The following is a 19,069-nucleotide window of genomic DNA, read 5'->3' as shown; positions in this document are numbered from 1 at the left end:
ATAAATATATTTGTGTTCTTTATAATCATGGCACTACACAGTGAAAATCACGTCATTTCATTTTTCTTGAAAGAATCAGAATAGAATAAGACAGTATTGATACAAATATCCTCTCACTGTCCTACTTAATTCTGTTTCAATGTGTTTTCAGAAATAATAATCTTAACAATGGTAGCATTAAGTCGCATTGAATAAGCTGTAGAACTAACAGAAATAAACACTTTTGTCCTGGTTTTGACCTCAGCATGGAGCAAACTCCACTGCAAACTGTTAGCCGATAGAGTAACTCCATTGATATCAAGTGAAGTCATACTGATATGAGATCAGGTTAGAGCTACTGCATAACATCTGCTTCAGCCTAACATATATAAACATTATACATAGCGCCACTATAGTGCCCCCCCACCGCATATCTCAAAGCACTTGAAAAAGATAAATAGTCATTATGATCTTCATTTTATAGGTAGTGAAACTGAGGCACAGACAGGTAGTGACTTGCTGAAGGTCTTCTGGCTGATCACTCATAGATGGGGACAACACTCAGGAGTCCTGGGCCCTAATGTTGTACCCTATCTACTGGGCCACACCACCCCTTGTCACACACAGTGTAATTCACTCCTGTCTGCCTGAACGATTAGCACAACAGATACAAGAGATTTGGAACTAACTGTCCATAAAAGACCATTTGTATTAACTGAGCAAGGCAATATTTTAACCAAAGAGTGTCTTTTTAAGAAACAACAGCATTTACAGTAGTTAAATAGATGCTACTTTTTGTCAGATCTGATTTTTTATAATAGCATACAGTCCTTCGGTTGTTTATTACTATGTTATTCATTACTTTAAGCCCTCACAGCTACTGTAGATAATACTTTAAATACACAGAGCTTTAAAAAAATATTTCCATTACAAATATTTTAAAAATATACTTATCCTAAAAAGCTGTCCGGCACTATTCCAAAAATCTCTTGTAATAAACATCTTTTTTAATTTTAACAAAAATATCTACTGTTATATAGAAGAGCTCAAGTTTTAACAGATCTATAATACAGTCAGAAACATCTTGGGCCAGATTCCACACTTGTTTATACAGTTGCCAATTTGGATCGTGGTGTTGACTTCAGTTGTGTTACTCTAGTATAATCAGGAGCAGAATATAGCCCTTAGTGTTTTAAAATAACAAAATGGACTGGATACTGCAACAGTTACTTGTGCCTAGCATTACAGGGAAGGGAAACCCTCTACTTCATTGTGTTTAAAAATGCAAAATAATGTTATATTTAGTATTTGTGCCATGACCAAAAAGGTGCCAGGCAGCTGCAGTGGATGACTCAGATCTAGAATCGTATTCACTTATAGAAAAAAAAATAATAATTGGCTGAATGATGCCTGCAACTGCTGTCATTAAATGGAGGATGAATGTTTATAGAGAACATTTGTAGAAAGAAAATGCCAACCTTCCTGTAAGGCTTTCTACAATTCTAGGAATCGTTTTAATGGCCTTTTGTAACTTAGAAGGTCGCGTGAGCTTAGTAAAATCTCCCACTACTTAGATCTAAGGAGGACACTATTTCAAATTGCTTCCTTATTTTCCAGCTGAAATGCCTCCATCTAGCCAGTCCTTTTCAGAGTGCATTTAGAACAAGCTCTTAAGCATTTACAAAAATCTGCATCTCATCAGAAGGACAATCTGGAAGCTATAAGTTAGTCTTTTAAAACACTGGAACATTTTTTTTTGTTGCCTTTCCCCCCGTTTCCTCCAACCTTCACATTTAAACGCAGTGTTTGATTAAGGATCATAGAAATTAACCCGGTCTAATCCTCAGGTTACATACGTAAGCAAAGCTAACAGTCTTACATGCAAACTGCAATTCCTACCTGTGACCGTCATGAGATTAGCATGGATCTTTACACATTGTGATTTCATTTAATTCATGTTTAAAGCTTTTACTCTACTTGTTTTCTTCCTAGACTTTAGCTGATGATCTAGTAACTTATAAACCAAGGAAACTTAAGTATATAGACTAAGTTCAGTCCTCACTGTCGTCTTCATCATCATCGTCATCTTTACTGGGAGCACATTTTTGGAAGCAGTGTACTAGAGTTGCTAAGAAGAAGCTTGATAGAATAGCAGCAATGGAGACTGCGACTCCAGAGAAGATGATGATAAAAAGGTCCGTCAATGACAAACTAAATTTGCATTCACTAAAGCTGACCTCAGATAATTCATTCAGAAAGATTCTTCTATTTTCTACAGGCAGGGAACACTGGATTTCATGGAGACCTGCAAAGAAGAGGAAAGGGAAACAAATCAGCAGAATATTGAGGAATTCTTCTGTTGCTCCAGGCAGAGACTGAACAGCTAAAGAAAAGTTGTAGGGTTAATTCTAGGTTTATGAATTTGTACAAAAAAATGGAACAAAATCTGTCACTATCCAAAAGCCATATGTACCCCCCTTGAGTGGCTCCTGGAAATTAAGATTTTTCACCTTCAGTCTTCCAGGAGGTCAGGTATGATCTGGGACCATGATTTTGAGGATTTAAAAAAGTGAATGTTGAACTCTAGATGTATCTAAGTCTGGAGACCTGGAAGCACTTCCCAGCTACTTCATCTGAACACAAATCCTGACTCCAAAACAAGGTAACAGTGATACTGAAGTTCCTTCCACACATTGGTGCCTTCCACACTACTTTTTTTTCCACATAGTTCCAAAACTACAGTTGTCTTTTTCTTCTAGTGAAAACAATAGCTTAGGTTTAATGGATGCTTGTTTGTCTATGACCTGCTTTCACCTTTTCTCTCTGACTGTCACAAGGACATGCAGACTAGCAGATATTATTCCTCCCTGCATTACTGAAGAATGCCTAAAGCAGGGTTCATAGCAAAAGCAAAAAACATCCAAATTTTAAAATTGGGGAGAATAGAGTTTCATACTGGACAGCAAAAGCATACAGTTCACTGCATATGCCGAACGCCCTCTTCATTCACAACAGGGGAAGATCAGGAGAGTTTATTAACAGGGCTGGAATGGAACAAATAATGAAATGAATTAAGTCTGCATGGTTGTTGGCAAGATAGCCTTTATCTTGCTATTAAGGATATGAATTGAAAGGGGAAATACAGGAATGGTGTATTAGTGACAGGAGAACTGCTGCTGGTTTACTTGATACACTTTTTGTCTGCTAATGACCACAGAACGGACTTGCAGTTTTCGACTGTGCATTGCTGTGTGCACACAGTGCATAGGGCATTTCCATCTCACAGCTCTACCATATAACCATTATGTCACTTTAAATAAGGAATGCGTGACGATAAGATTTCCTCTGCTTTTGTGAATCCCATTTTTCTTGTGGCTGAATAGCTACGGTATATGATGTTTTACTATTAAACCCAAGCTCCTCGGGTTAGTGGTGCAAACCTGGCTGGTTACCTGGATCCGGCCCAGCTGTTATGTTGACTTGAGAGCGAGTTTTAGCTAAGTCTACTATGGATCCAATTATCACCCTGACTTACTTGACCTTGTAATTTTGATCCCTAAAAGCCATCCTGTAGCTGTCATATTTGCCTAAAGTTCTGTTGCCTTCTCTCTTTCTCGTGCTCCTCTCGCTAACAACCAAGTAAAAACTGCCAGCAGAACAGGACAACAGTTGACATGCCCAAGGCAAACTGCCACCTGAATACATGCTATATTTTTTTTGTCTACAGTCTACAGAACTGGCTCGGAAGGTAACAGAGCCACATGGTTTCAAACATCCTCTGACACTTTTGGAAATCTGGAACCTGCAGTATTTGTATATATCATGTCTTGCATACAAGCTGACATACCAGAGCACCTGCGCGTGGCTTCGACTGCACGGATGGCTAGAGGAAGCACACACTATTGCACTCTAGAGCTTGTGATAGAGCCCTTTGTACAAACCCTTCTACTGAAAAAAGTGAGAGCTGTTCACCAAGTCCATATTTTCTTTTCATCAAGACTTGCGAATAGCAACTCTAGGGGTTAATGGGAGTGACAAGCAAAAGGCGACACAAATGGATATCTTTTTCTACTCAAAACCATGAGAAATATGGGAGGAGTGAAAAGCTATAGGCTTGAATTCCAAGACCTGTATCTTTTAAATCAGATTTTAAAAAGCAAGCAGTTTTCAGTAAATCAACATGATGTTGGCAGTTATCAAAGCAGTTACTGCTGTTGTGGAGAAACAGAAAGAAAATGAATGTAACATATCACAAATTAATTTGAAGAGGAAGTTCCTTCCTAATAGGAAAAGATCATTGCAGTGTTTTGGCAGAAAAGCCTAGTCCAAGTGAATATGGCATCTAAACAAATTCCATTTCACTTGTAGCAAGCATAAGAATAAAAGAGTTTCTATACAACTGCGTTTCTGTAAAACAAACCACTATAACAGCTGTTAAGACCTCCTGAGAACTGCTGTTTTCATAGCAGCTGAGCCATGGTCACAGCACATCCAAAGAAAGAGCAGACAGGTGACCATACACAACTCTACTTTTTGAATTTCTGTTGTGGTTGGTCAGAAATAGTTTAGTGTCCTCATCTGCCAGCTTTTAAAATGACCTCTGTACTAGAGTGGCCTTGATGAGCTGGAGTACCCGATCTAAGCTTCCATAAGGAAGTAAGTAGTAAAAGACTATATTAAAGAGACAGGGCAAAAAAGACTCAAAAACCCCACCCTGTTGTTCTAAGCTGTTCTACAAACTGCATCCCTTGCCTCTAGAGATAACTCAGTATGGCAGTACCCGCCCAGGGTCCTAGAGAGGGAGTAGTAAGATCCCACTTATTCACTGCCATTACCAACAGCGGTTTTGCCATGGATCAAAACTGAGCCTGTAGACTGTGAGCTCTATTCCTATTTCCCAGATGCTTTCACCCAGCATCACAACACACAGAATACAAACAGAAGAATCTGCAACATATCGAGTCACTTAGAGGGTACTTCTTGTTATAAGAATCAGTGTACTGTAATGATTTTGAGTCTGATTATACAATAACAAGAAATAAAACAGCTCCTCTCCACGTAGCCATGGGTACTGGAATCTAGGTCATGTTCTCAAACCAAACAGATGAGATGGGAATTTTCTACTCGCTTTGTAGTGTGACACCCCAATGTGCTAGCTTAGCCTCGAGTTTTTACAGAGTCATCATCATACAGAGTCATTGAGAATAATAGATGCCAATAGGCAAAATACAACATCATAAATGAGGGGCCAGCACAGAGACCTTGTTGGCTCCCAGCTATAGCTTCAGCTACTCTGTTCGTGCACCATCTTTTCAGCAAGACAGGAATAAACAGACCTCTCCTAGGCACACAAGGCAGTCTGCTAAAATTGTGCTGGAAGCAACCTCGAAGGACTGCAGAGCTCAGTGGAAGCACATGCCAGTGACTGGGGGAGATGGGCATTTATTAGCCCATCCTGTTCAGTGAATATTTTTCTTTGCTGTGTCGTGACTCTATTGCAAAACCCAACACAGTAAACAGAAGCTTTTCTTTTGACTCCAAAGAGAATTTAGAACAGACCGTTCATTTGTAACAGTAGTAAGACTAGCGGCTATAGCTCTGGCAGCACAAAGAATTTCTCCTCCCAAAGAAATGGTTATCGCACCAGCGTTTCTAACTGCTTACCTGAAAACATCGTAATCTGAAGGTCACATGCATGTCTGCTTAAGATGACAAATGAACCATTTCACCTGTGTTCTTCCAGTGAGAATCCAGTGTGCGTGGAAAACTGATGTTGTGTACTCCACCTGTCCTCCACCTACATTCATGCCCAGCAATACATCCAATTTTGTTCTTTGGGCAGAAAGTAACCCCAGGTCATCATACACCCTCTGCACGAACAATGAACAAAACAATGGCTTCTCTAAAGTGACCAGTATTAATTATAAGGTGTGGGGTTTTTTCCTCTAGGTGATTCCGTTGCATATAGACTGGTTCAATCAAATCACCTGTGCCCACAAATAAGATTTCCAGAGGACAGGAGAGTGGCATTTAACCTTAGTGCTCTACTTTCACACATTTTAACCACTTCAATAGTATTATTTTTTATAGCTTGTTTTTATTCTGTAGAACCTGTTCAATTTATTATTTAAAAAGAAAATAAAAATCAGCCAAGCTTCTTGTAAAGGGTATCTCAAATAAGTTTGATATTTAGTGCTTGGCTGCAGCAAGAAAACCTTTGATGATAGTTATATATATCTCATTGCTCCTACAACATGTTCAAAGAGTTGCTTCTTCATACCAAACAAATCTGTAAATGAAATAACAAGTGTGAGTGTGTTATAAATACATAGCTTATGTTATTTTGGTCAGGGCCATCACATTATCTGTAATAACTCCAGCTGTCCCCAAGGACAATGTCACACACTGTATCTTTCTGCTATGTCATCTGAAGAAGCAGATGTACTACAGTGGCAAGCTGTAAGGTACTGCTTTTAAAAAGGGAATGCTTTGTAGTCCCAGTCAAGGGACAGGTGCTAGATTCTATATAGGCTTGGCTCTGAACACTGAAAAAATAAAGATGAAAATATGGGTCTATACCCTGAGGAATAGATTGTCTAAATAACATGGGAAGTGCTAAAACGCTGGAATTCTAGAACCATAATGTTAAAAGCAGAGGCATTTTTAAAAAAAAAAAAAAAAGATACATGTGTTTAGAAAGAAGTGATGCAGGAGGGTTTCAGGTAGGGTTTATTTCAATGAAATTCCCTTATCGGTTTTAGAACAAAATGACTTTGAGATGCCTTACCCTTAGAGGATTATAACTCCACTGAAGTCTAGCACTTAAACCTTGACAATAAATTGTAAGCAATTAAGCTGCAGCTAGATCCTAATAAACACTTTGCATTTGTTTCTGTAAAGGACTATGCACAAGCCTACTTAGCTTGCAGAGTCAGCAGTTGAAATACTTCCCCTATAAAAACGAAGCTCTTAGAAACTGGATGAAGCCTGAAAGCAGTCTCTATATACATCATTAATAATTTCCTTGTAAATTAATGAAAACAGACTGAAAATGCTGTAATGTCCCAAGTTATAACCGTATTGATCTTCCCCCAAACCCCACAAAACCCCAGATACCGAGTTGCATTAGCATTCTGGTGGGACTTTGTAGCCATAATTCAACCCTGTTTCTCAATGGTACTGTTTGATCAGGAATTTTCAAACAGTACATCAGCTGGGCAAATGCACTGAAGTTCCCCTGCTCTTGGATCTGACGTGGATTTTCCCTAGATACACTGACGGATCACCTATTGTATTGTGAGTTTTGTTTTATATTCCTCCAGGTAAAGACAAGCAGCAGGAGGTATCACTTACTCAGGTCTACTTGACTATTTTGAAGGACTCCTTGTGTATTTCTGTCTTTGCTTATTTCTAATACCTATGCTAACTATATCTTTTACTGGAGAACTTCTGAAATTCATTATTACTTCAATATTATGGTCTGTCTGTTAACCTTCAGAGTGAGATTTCCCAGCTATAACGTTGGATGCCGAGTTTAAAAAATAAAAGAAAGAAAAAGAGGCCTCGATTCTGTTGTGTCTTTCTAGAGTTCACAAAATCCAGGTATTGAGAGAACCAGTTTCCTAACATTCAGCAATGTACAATAGTATAAGATACTGAAAATGCCCACTCATATACACACTGGTACGTATAGGAAACACATCCAGAAAAATTTCTGAAGCCATAAACATTTAAATGAGATTCAGGCACATGTGTTCATGATGATCTATACAAGAAATGAAAGTGCACTACAATATGCTATTTCAATTTTTTTTTTTTAGAGTAAAATTGGTATTTGCACTTTTGGGTAGAATTTAGCTGTTCTCTCATGTTGCTGAATGTAGTTGACATACTTGAAATGTTTAAATGTGGAATTTTATTTCTTGTATGGTATTTTGCCTCCAGCCGCAGTTCTCTTTAGTCTACTTAAACACTGTCACTAATGTATTAGATGTATTAATAAGCAGTGAGAGGCACTGCCTCTGAAGAGCTATGAAATTTCATTGTAAAGAGCCTCAAGCTATCAGAAGAGTAGGCTTAAAAAAAACTTGAAGCCTAGATTTAGGTCCCTAAATAAAACTTTTTATGGCCAAGTGCCCTTGAGTCTCATTGATCAACATTAAAGGGTACTTAAGTTTGTCTCAATGCCTAAGTATAAAGTTTAACATTAGGTGTTCACATCTGCAAATGCTGTCCTCACGTCTTCAAATCCGTGAAAGAAGGAAGTACTCCTACTCCAAAAAAACTTAAGATGGAAGAAAGAGTGAAAAGCCAGTGGCAGTCAGATCATTTTACTGAAAATGACTAGGATATCAAATTATATATTTATATGTGTATATATATAGAAAGAGATTTGATGCGCTTGTTAGGGAATCTAATTTCTGTCAGGGGTTTCTGCTTGAACAGAGTAAAAGCTGCTGAATGTGTGAAATGTCTTAGAGCTTCTAATTCCTTTCCCAAAAAACGGATATTGTGTTCTGTACTAGAGATGTGCTAGCATGTGCATGACACTCAGGGAAGAACTGAATGGCTGTAATGGACAGAACAGCCTGTCCTTTTTAGCTGAAGCTTGCTCTGGTTCTGTATTAGCATAGGAAGTTAAGGCAGCCTTCTCTACATGGCAGTGAATAAATAGGTACTGGTAAAGAGTGAGACGTCAAGAGGACTTAGAAAATGCTCAGTTGTTTCACTGGCTTTTAGTTAGGTTCCTAGGGCAAATGAAACCTGTACTGTCATGGAATTATGATGCTTTGTTTTGAAGACAGTGTTTAATATTTTCAGTGAGCCCATGGCTACTATAAAGGCCTGGGCTAGTGAAGTAAGATGTTGTTTTATTTACGGAATGAGTTTAGTAATAGATCTTGGATTGGAATGGGATTTCAGAAAGGGCCTGAGAAGCAAGAGGCGATCACCTCATGGCACAGTCTTTCCAAACAGGTTTACAAAAATCATTTTTCTCACTACACTGATTCACTTCTGAATGTTGTAACTGCTTTCTTTTCGTACTGAATTCAGCCTGAGTTTCCTCTCCCAGAAGGCTGCTTACACTCTCATTGCCACCTGCTCTTGCTTTTCTCCTATCCCCTCTCACGGCCACCCTTGTTTTCTTTTGCAGAGACAGTTTTTACCTGGAAATATGCCACTTCACAAGAATTTACCTATCCATCCATATTGAGAAGGTACTAGCTATGGAAGTCTTGAAAGTAGCTAAACAGCATCTGCATAAGTACTGGCACTGAAACCCCTTTGAGCATCTTATAAAATTGTAGTCTTGTGCACGCAACTTTCCAAAGTGGAGCAACATTTGACCAAAGGAAGAGGGACAATAAGGTCCTAGCTATGGCCTTTGTGTTGTGACGTGGAATTTGCTGCCACTAATGAAATTTTCTCCAGTAAAATTCAGCAGTTACCTTAGTTTAGGATACAGTTCTGCAAGTGGACCCAGTTCAGTCTTCTTCAGGCTTCTTTTACCAGTTCTGCTTCTAGTGGTGTGAACGCAAAAGTTAGCATTCAGGAGCACGGTGCAGTGACACTGGGCCAGCTACTCCGGGCTGTAACAGGGAAGTCTAACACTGAGTACCGATCCTCACTTAAACTTGTGCTACTTTAATTTCAAACATTCAGAAGATCTATTTCCTTTATTTATCACACAGACAGCACAAATCTATTTGGAATTCTGTTGCTAGCCAATTCTGAATGAATTTTTCAAGTCCTTCTGAAAATACCAGTGTACACAAGCTACCCATAAAAACGCTCAGTCTAAACTTTCTCAAACAGCTAAAAGTCTTTCTAACACTGTTAAGAGACAGCAGCAAAATTTTTCACTCTTGCAATGGATAGCGGGGAACTTAAATAATTTGAGTATGTATTAAACACAAAAGATTGAGAAAACACCATTGCATCTAGCACGAAAAGCACAGACACCGACTAGTTCTTGCAGTCCTAGAAACTCTACACAACTTCCCCAAAAGATACTGAGAAGAAAAAAACAGTAAAAAGCAAAATGAGGGCAAGATGACAGGAAGGAGACACTACAGTCATACTCCAAGGAATACTTAAACCCTAATTAAAAGTAAAGTTAAAAATGCATTAGTCATTAGCAAACAAGGTCACAGGCAAAGCCGCCCAAAGCATGTTACCAGAAAGTAAAAATCAGCAACAGAGATCTCGACAAAGCACTTCGATGTGGCCACTGCAGACTACTTGTATTTCTTTTTGCAACATCCATTTTATCTGAATCCAATCACTTCATGGAGAGGAGATCCTCAGAGGGGTTCAAGAGAAGTCTTTTGCAGTGCTACACGCTAATTTAAAACCACACCTTTCACCAAAAATTTATTCCATCAAAGCCATTTGTATTTAAACACTGAAATGGTTCCTAAACCGGGGTTCTGTAGCTCATGTGCACCAGCGACAACAGTTTGCTGGATGAGCCCTGAGTTTCCAACAGCATTACTAAAAATGTAGGTTAAGAGATGAGACAAGAAAGGAATTTTAGCCAAGATAAAATGTGATACAGAATAAGCTCTGAAAGCAGAAGAAAGCCTTTCCAAATATGAGAAATTACCGAGTGTATTTTTGTAGGATTTCCAGCTCACATTGAAGCAGAAAATGCAAGAAATCTCAAAAAAGTAATGCCAAATTTCCTTAGACTTCACTGAATTAATTTTTGAAACATTATGCCCTCAAATTATTTAACTCAACCTATAACTATCCTTCCCTTTATTCAGTACCTTTCTTGCTTTTATTCCTGTTTCTTCTGTCACTTTAGAGAACTTCAGTCTTGTCAACTGCTTTTTGTAAAATTCAAGAAGCTGGATCAAATATAGGCAAGCAGAGGATAGAACATGACAGCATACACCTCAGATATGATTTCCTTGAATTCTTTGAATAATATTTTTAAGACCAACTTAAACCTGTGTTCTTTCAAGATATTTTTTGTTCTGAGAGTTTGCATGCCCCCATAGAGTAAAACCCTCCATGAAGGTTTTTACACCTCTCTTTGACGGGACAGAGATCTTCAACAACTTTTCTATTTAAAAAAAAATATCCTATATTCTTAATCTCCATGCTCCTCCTAATGTGCAGCCTTTAATAGAAGTCATTGGCCACCATGCTGCTGGTCAGGCTTAACAAATGCCTATAAAATCAAACATCCTTTTACAAAAAATTCTTTAAGTTTTATAGCTTAACTGCTTTGGCCCATAGTGAATCCTTCATCTTCTCTAGGAAAAAGAACTGTTATATATTATCCACTTATCACCATTCCACTGATTGTCACAGTTCCTTTGTCTACTTCACACTATAGACACGAATTTGGTTTTAATCAATTAATAACCAAATCAGAGGGAAAAAAATGTGGTTTGGTTTTAGAGTATGATGAAAATGCTGGTTTTAGTATCTTTTTACAAGTGTAAAACTATGTTTGCTGTTTTAAAGTGCTGAGTTTGATTGAAGGTAAAGTGCTGAGTTTAACTGCAAAACTTTTAGTGCAGTTTCTCTAATAAGTCTGCCTGCAAATCTGTCACGCGAGAGTATTCGCTTACTGCCAATTAAGGCTTTATTTAGAAATTTAGGGTAGATGAATAAATGCTGGGATCTGTAAAATGATTCAGATCCCAGCTGTTTGTGTGAAACGACAAGTTGGATGTGCAAAGGCAGCTCAGCTGGGAAGAGGCTTTGCAGTCAGCTAGTCAGACAGGTCAGCATAAGTTATAACTTTACGAGCTATTTCTGGGAGCACGCCAGAAAGAAAATGGACTTGGCTTTTGCAAACCTAATGAGTTGAAGTATGCCTCTTGTTCAGACCACTGAGTTCTCCAGAGGCCTTAATTACAGAGGTAGAGCTTAAGGATCAATTATTGAGATTTCAGTTCACATTGACAAAACTCCAGTTTTTAAATCAACTTGGTATTTATTTTGCAAAAAAAAAGCTTTGACTAACATGCCATTTTACTGCAGTGCTAAAATTAAGAGGTGGAGCAGTGGCTGGGCTTAGAAACAGTTGAAGTGATTTCTCTCAGACACGCAGACAGGGCATACTAAACTATTTTAAGTGTCATTCAAAGTGAGGAATCAAAATAAATGGCCAGAACCTAAATCCATCTATCAATGTGTTTCTCCCAGCCATTTATCTCCTGTTTCTTGCTACCACTTCTGAATCTTGAGGGACTGCGATGCTACAATGACACTTGCAAATTGCAGCCCGGATCCTACTTCATCCACAGACTGGTTGGAGCATGTGCATTTCTGCTTTGGCATATCCCTTCTTGTCTAACCCGTTCTGAAACATCCCAAACCAGCATAAGCCACCCGGCTGTGTACAGAGCCTTCGGTTTCTTTGCAGTGCTTTGTCCTTTCCACTAAAGGACTGGGGATCACCGATGCATGTTTACTGCCATTCACCCTTCCACAGCTTCCCTTCTCACTAAAGCCAGGTTGCAAACTGTGCCATTTAAAGGCTGGGGAACTTCAACCTGTCATGGAACCATTCTGTACTGGTAATCACAGTTTATTCTTAAAGAAAGCCAAGAGAAGAAAAATGCCAGCCAACTCCTTTTTCCTTCCTGCCATTTCCCATTTGTACAGGGCACGCAGTGCAAACGCCTGAGCTGCTGCAGAATTATAAGAGAAAAACAGGCAGCCAAGATAACTAAGCTGAAATATGAAAACTAAGCTGATATATGAAAATATAGCCCTGTCTTTTTCTTTTGCAGTATTTCCAGACCTAATGCCTGCTGCCCTACTTAGCTTGATGTGTTTGCTGCAAGAATACCTCTGTCTCCAGCCTTACAGCAGTATCGTGAGGAAGCCAGGGAGTCTGAACGCTGAATCTTTCAGTGATTTGCTCTTCCCACGCCTCCCAGGAAAGGCCAGGCAAACGTGGCTTTGGACAAGTAATGCTAATGTGATTAGTTCCTAATGGGTATAATGTTGCAACATCATTAAAGACTGAAAACTGGATATAAAATGCAATCAGGTCATCATTCTAATAATTAGTTTTACACTCAGTTTCCAAAAGTTGTTTTGAATGGCACTCAATTGTGGCCATATGGTTTTAAAATGTCACTGAGACTGTCTTTCCTTTTTGGGTTTAGTTTTGCCCTCACCTCATGAATAACATTTTGCTAGTTTATTAAAGGAGACAGCCAGTATTTTTGTGGCAGCAGCTCACAAGCAATGAAAACCCTGACTTTGCATGCTTTTCTGCATACATGCACTAGATCTCACTGAAATGACTGGCTGCAAAGATATCGGGGGATCTGCTCCTGGGAACAAATGCAAATCATTTGCTTAGGCCATGTCAGGGGGACAGCTCTGATAAAACCAGCCATTGGAATAGTTGCTCCTTCCCTCTTTGTCTTCCCAAATCAAATCTAACTGAAAGTTTGGAGCATCTGGATGAGCGAGTAATTTTTTAGGTATTTGGCCGAAACACAACTGTGGATGAGAAAAAGCTATGAGGAAGCATCTCTAAGCTTGCAAGACATTGGGGAACACCAGCAACACTATGGGAAAGTTCAAGCACTTGAGATCTGTTCAGATATGCTTTAACACACCGACAGGGCAGAAGAGAAGAGAGAAATGTGCTGGGACAGACTCTCCAACTGAACAGACTCAGTCTGAATAAAGGGGAAGGAGAAGTTCATTAAAAGAGATGGAAAGCACGGGGAAGCGAACTGATGTGTAGCGTGAGATATAGGCAAATACTTGGTTCAAACAGAGCAAACTTTAGCTAAAGCATCAGGGGAGGTGGGATAACAGGCCCAGGTTTGGTTTAGAAAGAACGAAGATGAAAGTTTCACTGAGGCAGACTGCTTCCTTAAAACAGCCGTTTTACAGCTCAGAATATTCAGGGCAACCTAGATGAGTGTATTAAAGAAATGCTACCCAAGGTCACGAGCATAGGAAGAACTTGAATAACTGACTACAAACTCTGATGATCGCGGGACAAAAGACCTCTGAAATTTGTAGGCTCACTGTGATTTTTCCCTGTTTGTCTGAATTCAAAGGAACAGTTACCTGACCTCAACCCCTTCTCCTGAGCTCTCCACCAGCCTTTCAGCTCTCACCGTCTTCTGCACAGACATCCCTCCTCAGACACAGCCCTGACACCAATGATTTCATGTCGGGTCCTACTTGCGTACCCTCTGCAGCCCTTACAAAGTTTTTATGCTCCAGGCAGTTTGCCTTCTGCGAGCAGCCGAGGGCTCAATGGCACAGGTTTATGCCCTCGTGCTTGTTGGGAGGCATGAACTGTGAGATGATCTCCTGCTAAAGCTGGATTAAGAGAGGCTTTGGGGTCGGGTGGGAAATGTGGAACACGAGTTTGGATTCCCTATACATGGCAGTCTTAATACTCCCCCCTGCTCCCCCCTGCTGCTTTTCTGAAAATTACTGGCCCAAATACCAGAATTGTATATCCTGTATTTTAGGGTGTTCCAGAGCCATTTCAATTTATTCCTAATATTGGAAGCAGTGCTATTTTAATGAAAAGAGCCAAAATCGAGCTACTGAAGAGAGCTTCAAACACAGCGTATCACAACAAAATACTTTCAGGAAAGGGCTGACAACCACAGTTGCATAAAACAGGGATTTAACTCTTCTGTAGCAGCTTTATAGCTGACCAGTAAAATGAGAGAAAAATCAGGTTTCCTAAGGAGCTGGCACAGAATGTTCAGCTGCTCAAAGGGCTTATTGCAGAAAATACATTTACCAGAGAGAAAATGAAGTCTGGAAGAGAACCAGCTCCGGGCTGAATGAATTCTAACAGGCTCTTTTCACTGCCTATGTAAGTTTAGTGTATAACACAAGATTATTAGGGCTTAATTTTTAAATTTTATTGCTTAACTGGGAGGACGACCTGCTGCTAAAAAGAAGTCAATATAATTTTAATGGACTCATTTGCTGAAAACATGCAATTACCGTTTGACCAAAATGCAGTTTGGGTCATTGCAGGCAGCACACAGACAATTTGACCAAGAACCCTCCTTCCCTCCGAGACACACATACAGAGAAACGTACACACTACACCGTGAGCCACCGAGCTTTACCTTTCTGGAGCTTAGATGCATTGTCCTGTATCCAGCTGAAAAGATTGGCAAAGTCACAGTCACAGACCCAAGGGTTGCCCTCTAAGCGTATAGTCCGCAGGGAGGGAAGCGCTTCTAGGGCTGCCACATTTAGGCTTTGTAAATTATTGTCATTCAATTCTAACACTTGGAGCTGTTCCAGGTTCTCAAAAGCAGCCTCATCCACATCCACCAGGTTATTGTTTCCAAGGCTCAATTTTATCAGTTTTTCTGCTGATTTGAATATCCCAGCATCAAGCTGCGTTAAATTATTGTAGCTTAAGTCTAAATACACCAGTTTGGTAGAACTGCTAAAAGTGCCCTCTTCTAAAGAGGTGAGGGAGTTATTCCTGAAGTCCAAATACACTAGATCTCCATAAAATATAAAGAAATCAGCTGGTATAGCCTGAATGTTGTTATCAGCTATAAGAAGTTTCCGTACATCCAATGGAAATGGATTAGGAACACTTGGGAGTCCTTGATCCCGGCAATCTATGGTGTGGTAGTCCATACAGCTACAGACAGCAGGGCAAAAATGACCCACGGGTAAGAAAAGCAGGCAGACAAAGACAGAAGAAGGCAGAAGGCAGAAAGGAAAGCATGGCAACATCGTCAGGGATTTGAAAGCTGTGATGAGCACCACTTCTAAGAGAAAGACATTTTGCTCAGCTGAGCAGCAGTGCCTGGTACTTGTGTGTGTGTGTGTGGTTGTATCCAAGAGATCACATATCATCACAGATCCGATAGCAGCAGTCTTGGGAGGGGGCAGGGAGAGCGACTGAAGGAAAGAGGGAGGGAGGCAAATGTGAGGATTTACACTGTCAGAATATTATAATGCTGTACAGTGTCAGGCAAAGCGATGATTGGGTAAGCGGAGGATCTTTCAAAGGACTCCCTTGCTTTTGTGAGCTAAAAAAAGCTGAGAGCCTGTTTGCATATTTGCTGTATATTCCAGCAAACGGGAAATCACACCTGATTCTGTGACTTTGACAGCAACAGCTCATGCTTAAAAAGCCCTTCAGGTAATAAACCCTGATGAAATCAATTATTTTGTTTCTTCCCATGAGCCTACATCAAGGTGACCAATCCCCTCCAGAAATGCAAGTGAGGATCAGGGAAGTATCCTGGTTGACTGCCAAGGACTCTTTCCCCTTTCATTTGTAAAACAGAGCAGAAGAGCAGCAAGGGGGAGAGCCCAAAGACAAGGAACACTGACTCGTGCTGTTTCTGGATGTCTTCTCAGCTTTTAGTGCAAGCTGGTTAACGTTATTTAAGTATCTTTTAATGAAGTATAATCTACTGGAGCAACAAGGAACATAGTCTCAAAAGCGCAGCTTTTTTTCCTTCCTGTTTTCATGACCAAAACAGCTACTTTCTAATACGGCACCAGTAACGTCTGTTGGGCCACATAAAAGTGCAAATTGTGGATCAAATCTTCAACTTGTTAAAACTGAGCAGATTTTCTTCATTTCCGGGGGGGTGAAATATTTGACAATCGATCTGCCTGTGTCCCATGGGACAGCAGAAATTATTTTGCAACAAGGCATCTGTGTTTTTCCAACATCCCCAAATCCACACCCAGAAAGGCAAGTTCTCTGCCAGCTGCAAGCTTAACTTTTAACTCTGTCCCTCCCCTCTTTATGCACATTGTGTAAGCAGGCAGAAATGGGACTCCAGTGCTTGGGCCACACCTAAGCACTAAGGGAAGATTTTTCTAAAGAGACAGATTATATTTGGGTGCATGTGTCCTGGAGATCAGAGCACAAACTCAAACACCTTTGGAAAGCTCATTCCTAGGTTAGAGAGAAGCTCATTCCTAGGTCAGAGATACAAGTAATCGCGATTTAAGGCCATATTTCATAAATGAATTTGGAGTATCTTTCATCCAGGACAGTGTATGAAAGTTGCCTTCTAAGCTAGCCTATCTTCCCAAGATACCTGCACTGAAATACTGAGAACAGTATTATCAACCTCTCCTTCCTGAAGTATGTAGAGACACTGAACTGATGGGAGGGAGCCAGACTGTTCTCAATAGCGCCCACTGACAAGAAAAAGAGGCTATGGGCACAGATTTAAAACCATCTGAACACAAGAAAACAGTTCCTTTTTACTGTGAGGGTGGCCAGACACTGGAACAGTTGCTGAGAAAGGTTGTGGAGTCTCCATATGCAGAGATCTTCAAAACCCAACATGACACAGCACTGGGCAACCTGCTCTGGCTCTGTGTGTGCAGGGGGATCGGACTAGCTGATTTCCAGAGGTCCCTCCCAACCTCAGCAATTCTGGGAGCTGCTGTCAGGAAATGAACATGCCAGGAAGGGTTATACCTTTGAACACCTCTCTCTCACATTTTGCAACACACCTTGTTCCTGATTCATCACCTTGAGCCTACCTCCAGATCCTTCCCATAAACACACATCCTGCCCCAGGTGTCTTTCGTGTCTTGAATTACTTTTAAAACACCACCCAGAAAGAAATGGGCACAGCTGCCTCCATAAATCACTAGGGCAAAGCCCAATTAAATTCCTGAGATTATTATTTCAAATATTTACCTTTAAATTACAGAGGAAGTTTGATAGGCTGTCTCTGCATAAAAAAACCCCAACATGCACAATCACTCTTATGCCAGGACTTAATGAATCGGCATCAACAAGTAACTGCAACTGGTATTTCTCAGGCAGAATTGATGTTTTTTAGACTTTTAATGCCATATCTTGCAAACACTTGCTTCTGCTGCTTTTTACTGATTTTCTGCCCCTAATTCAATTAAGGCTTTAAGTCAGAGATAAAGCTGATCCTAACACAGGAAAGCAGAACTGACTTGATATCTCGTAGTAATAAGAACTTTCTATAGAAAGATCTAGCTCTCTGTTTAGTGAAGTTATCAATACACAGGACTTAAGGGCCCCTATGGTTCCTCCTGTGCAGACCCACCCTTTTTCTATCAAACGTACAGAATCGGGCTCTGACATTTTCTTTTCAAAGATGCCTCAGCATTATTATGCCTGCTTCACAGATGGGAGATTACAGACAATAAGGCACAATTTGTGAAAGATCCAAGAACGCGTTAGTGGCAGGGGTAGGAACAGGACTCAGCTTCCCTAAGAATGACACCAGCCCCTGCTAGAACTACCTCTCCTTTCTCTAAGAAACAGACCTACCTTTTGCTCAGCTGCTCATGTGTATTCTTTACCTATTACCCCCTGCAGGGAAAGCACTGTAAGCAGCACTATCTTCACAGCTTACTCTGAGCACTTATACGCAGTTTGCAATTTCTCTACAGAATCTGTGGAGCTTTCCTGTCCGAGATGCTTGCGAAGGGGTTGGCAGGAGACTAGGTGTCACTATCAGGCTCTGGATATTTTGGGATAGGTATCGCATAGGTTTGTCAGCCATCGGCCCTGTGCCACAGCATCCAGGCAAACTGAGTTTCACTGCCAACGCGTAACAGCACTGATCTTCAGCTACACCAGACCAGCTCCAGCGCTTGCCATCACAGGCCACACGCCATGGGCTGACACCTTTCTCTTGCTGTCTCTGATTTCAGAGAGCTTCTTCCTGACCTGTCTTTCTCTGTATAACATTTCCTAGTTCATTTTGTCTGTTCAGCTGTAGTCATTCTTTAGCTACTGCTTATTTCTGTACCTCATCTGTTTCCCTCACAGCATAGAGATTCTCTCCAATCTTTTTGAAGCTTCATTCACTTGCCAGACATTTCAGGCAATGTTGGATAGCAGGAAGGGAGATTCTGCAAAGCTTTCAATCTAATAAGATATTAAAGCTTTACTTCTTTAATATTTTATTTGCATCAGTCAGTTACAGTAACCTGTACTACTAAATAAAGGGTTTAGCCTGCTATCTGCTAAGTGCACAGCACCCTCTTGTGCCCTACAGGACAGCGGTGACTCCACCACCACTATGCTCTCTTCCCATAAGCTACTAGCAAGTTTTACCATCCTCCTATCGTTTACCCATACTCT

At 40.3% G+C, this 19,069-nt stretch overlaps 1 protein-coding gene across 1 annotated transcript; it reads right to left on the bottom strand.

Annotated features, from left to right (window-relative positions):
* Positions 1-2,030: 2,030 nt before the first annotated feature.
* LRRC38 (leucine rich repeat containing 38) lies at positions 2,031-15,822 on the bottom strand (the record flags this gene model as incomplete). The annotated part of the gene is made up of 2 exons (XM_082493650.1): positions 2,031-2,284; positions 15,072-15,822. The coding sequence occupies 2 exons, from the start codon at positions 15,820-15,822 to the stop codon at positions 2,031-2,033; spliced, it is 1,005 nt and encodes a 334-aa protein (XP_082349776.1).
* Between the last annotated feature and the right edge of the window lie 3,247 nt (positions 15,823-19,069).

Source organism: Vanellus vanellus (genome assembly GCF_965231255.1).
Source record: "Vanellus vanellus genome assembly, chromosome: 20".
Lineage (NCBI taxonomy): Eukaryota > Metazoa > Chordata > Aves > Charadriiformes > Charadriidae > Vanellus > Vanellus vanellus.
The sequence above is the reverse complement of the archived record's forward strand: the minus strand, read 5'-3'. Positions and strand labels throughout refer to the sequence as shown.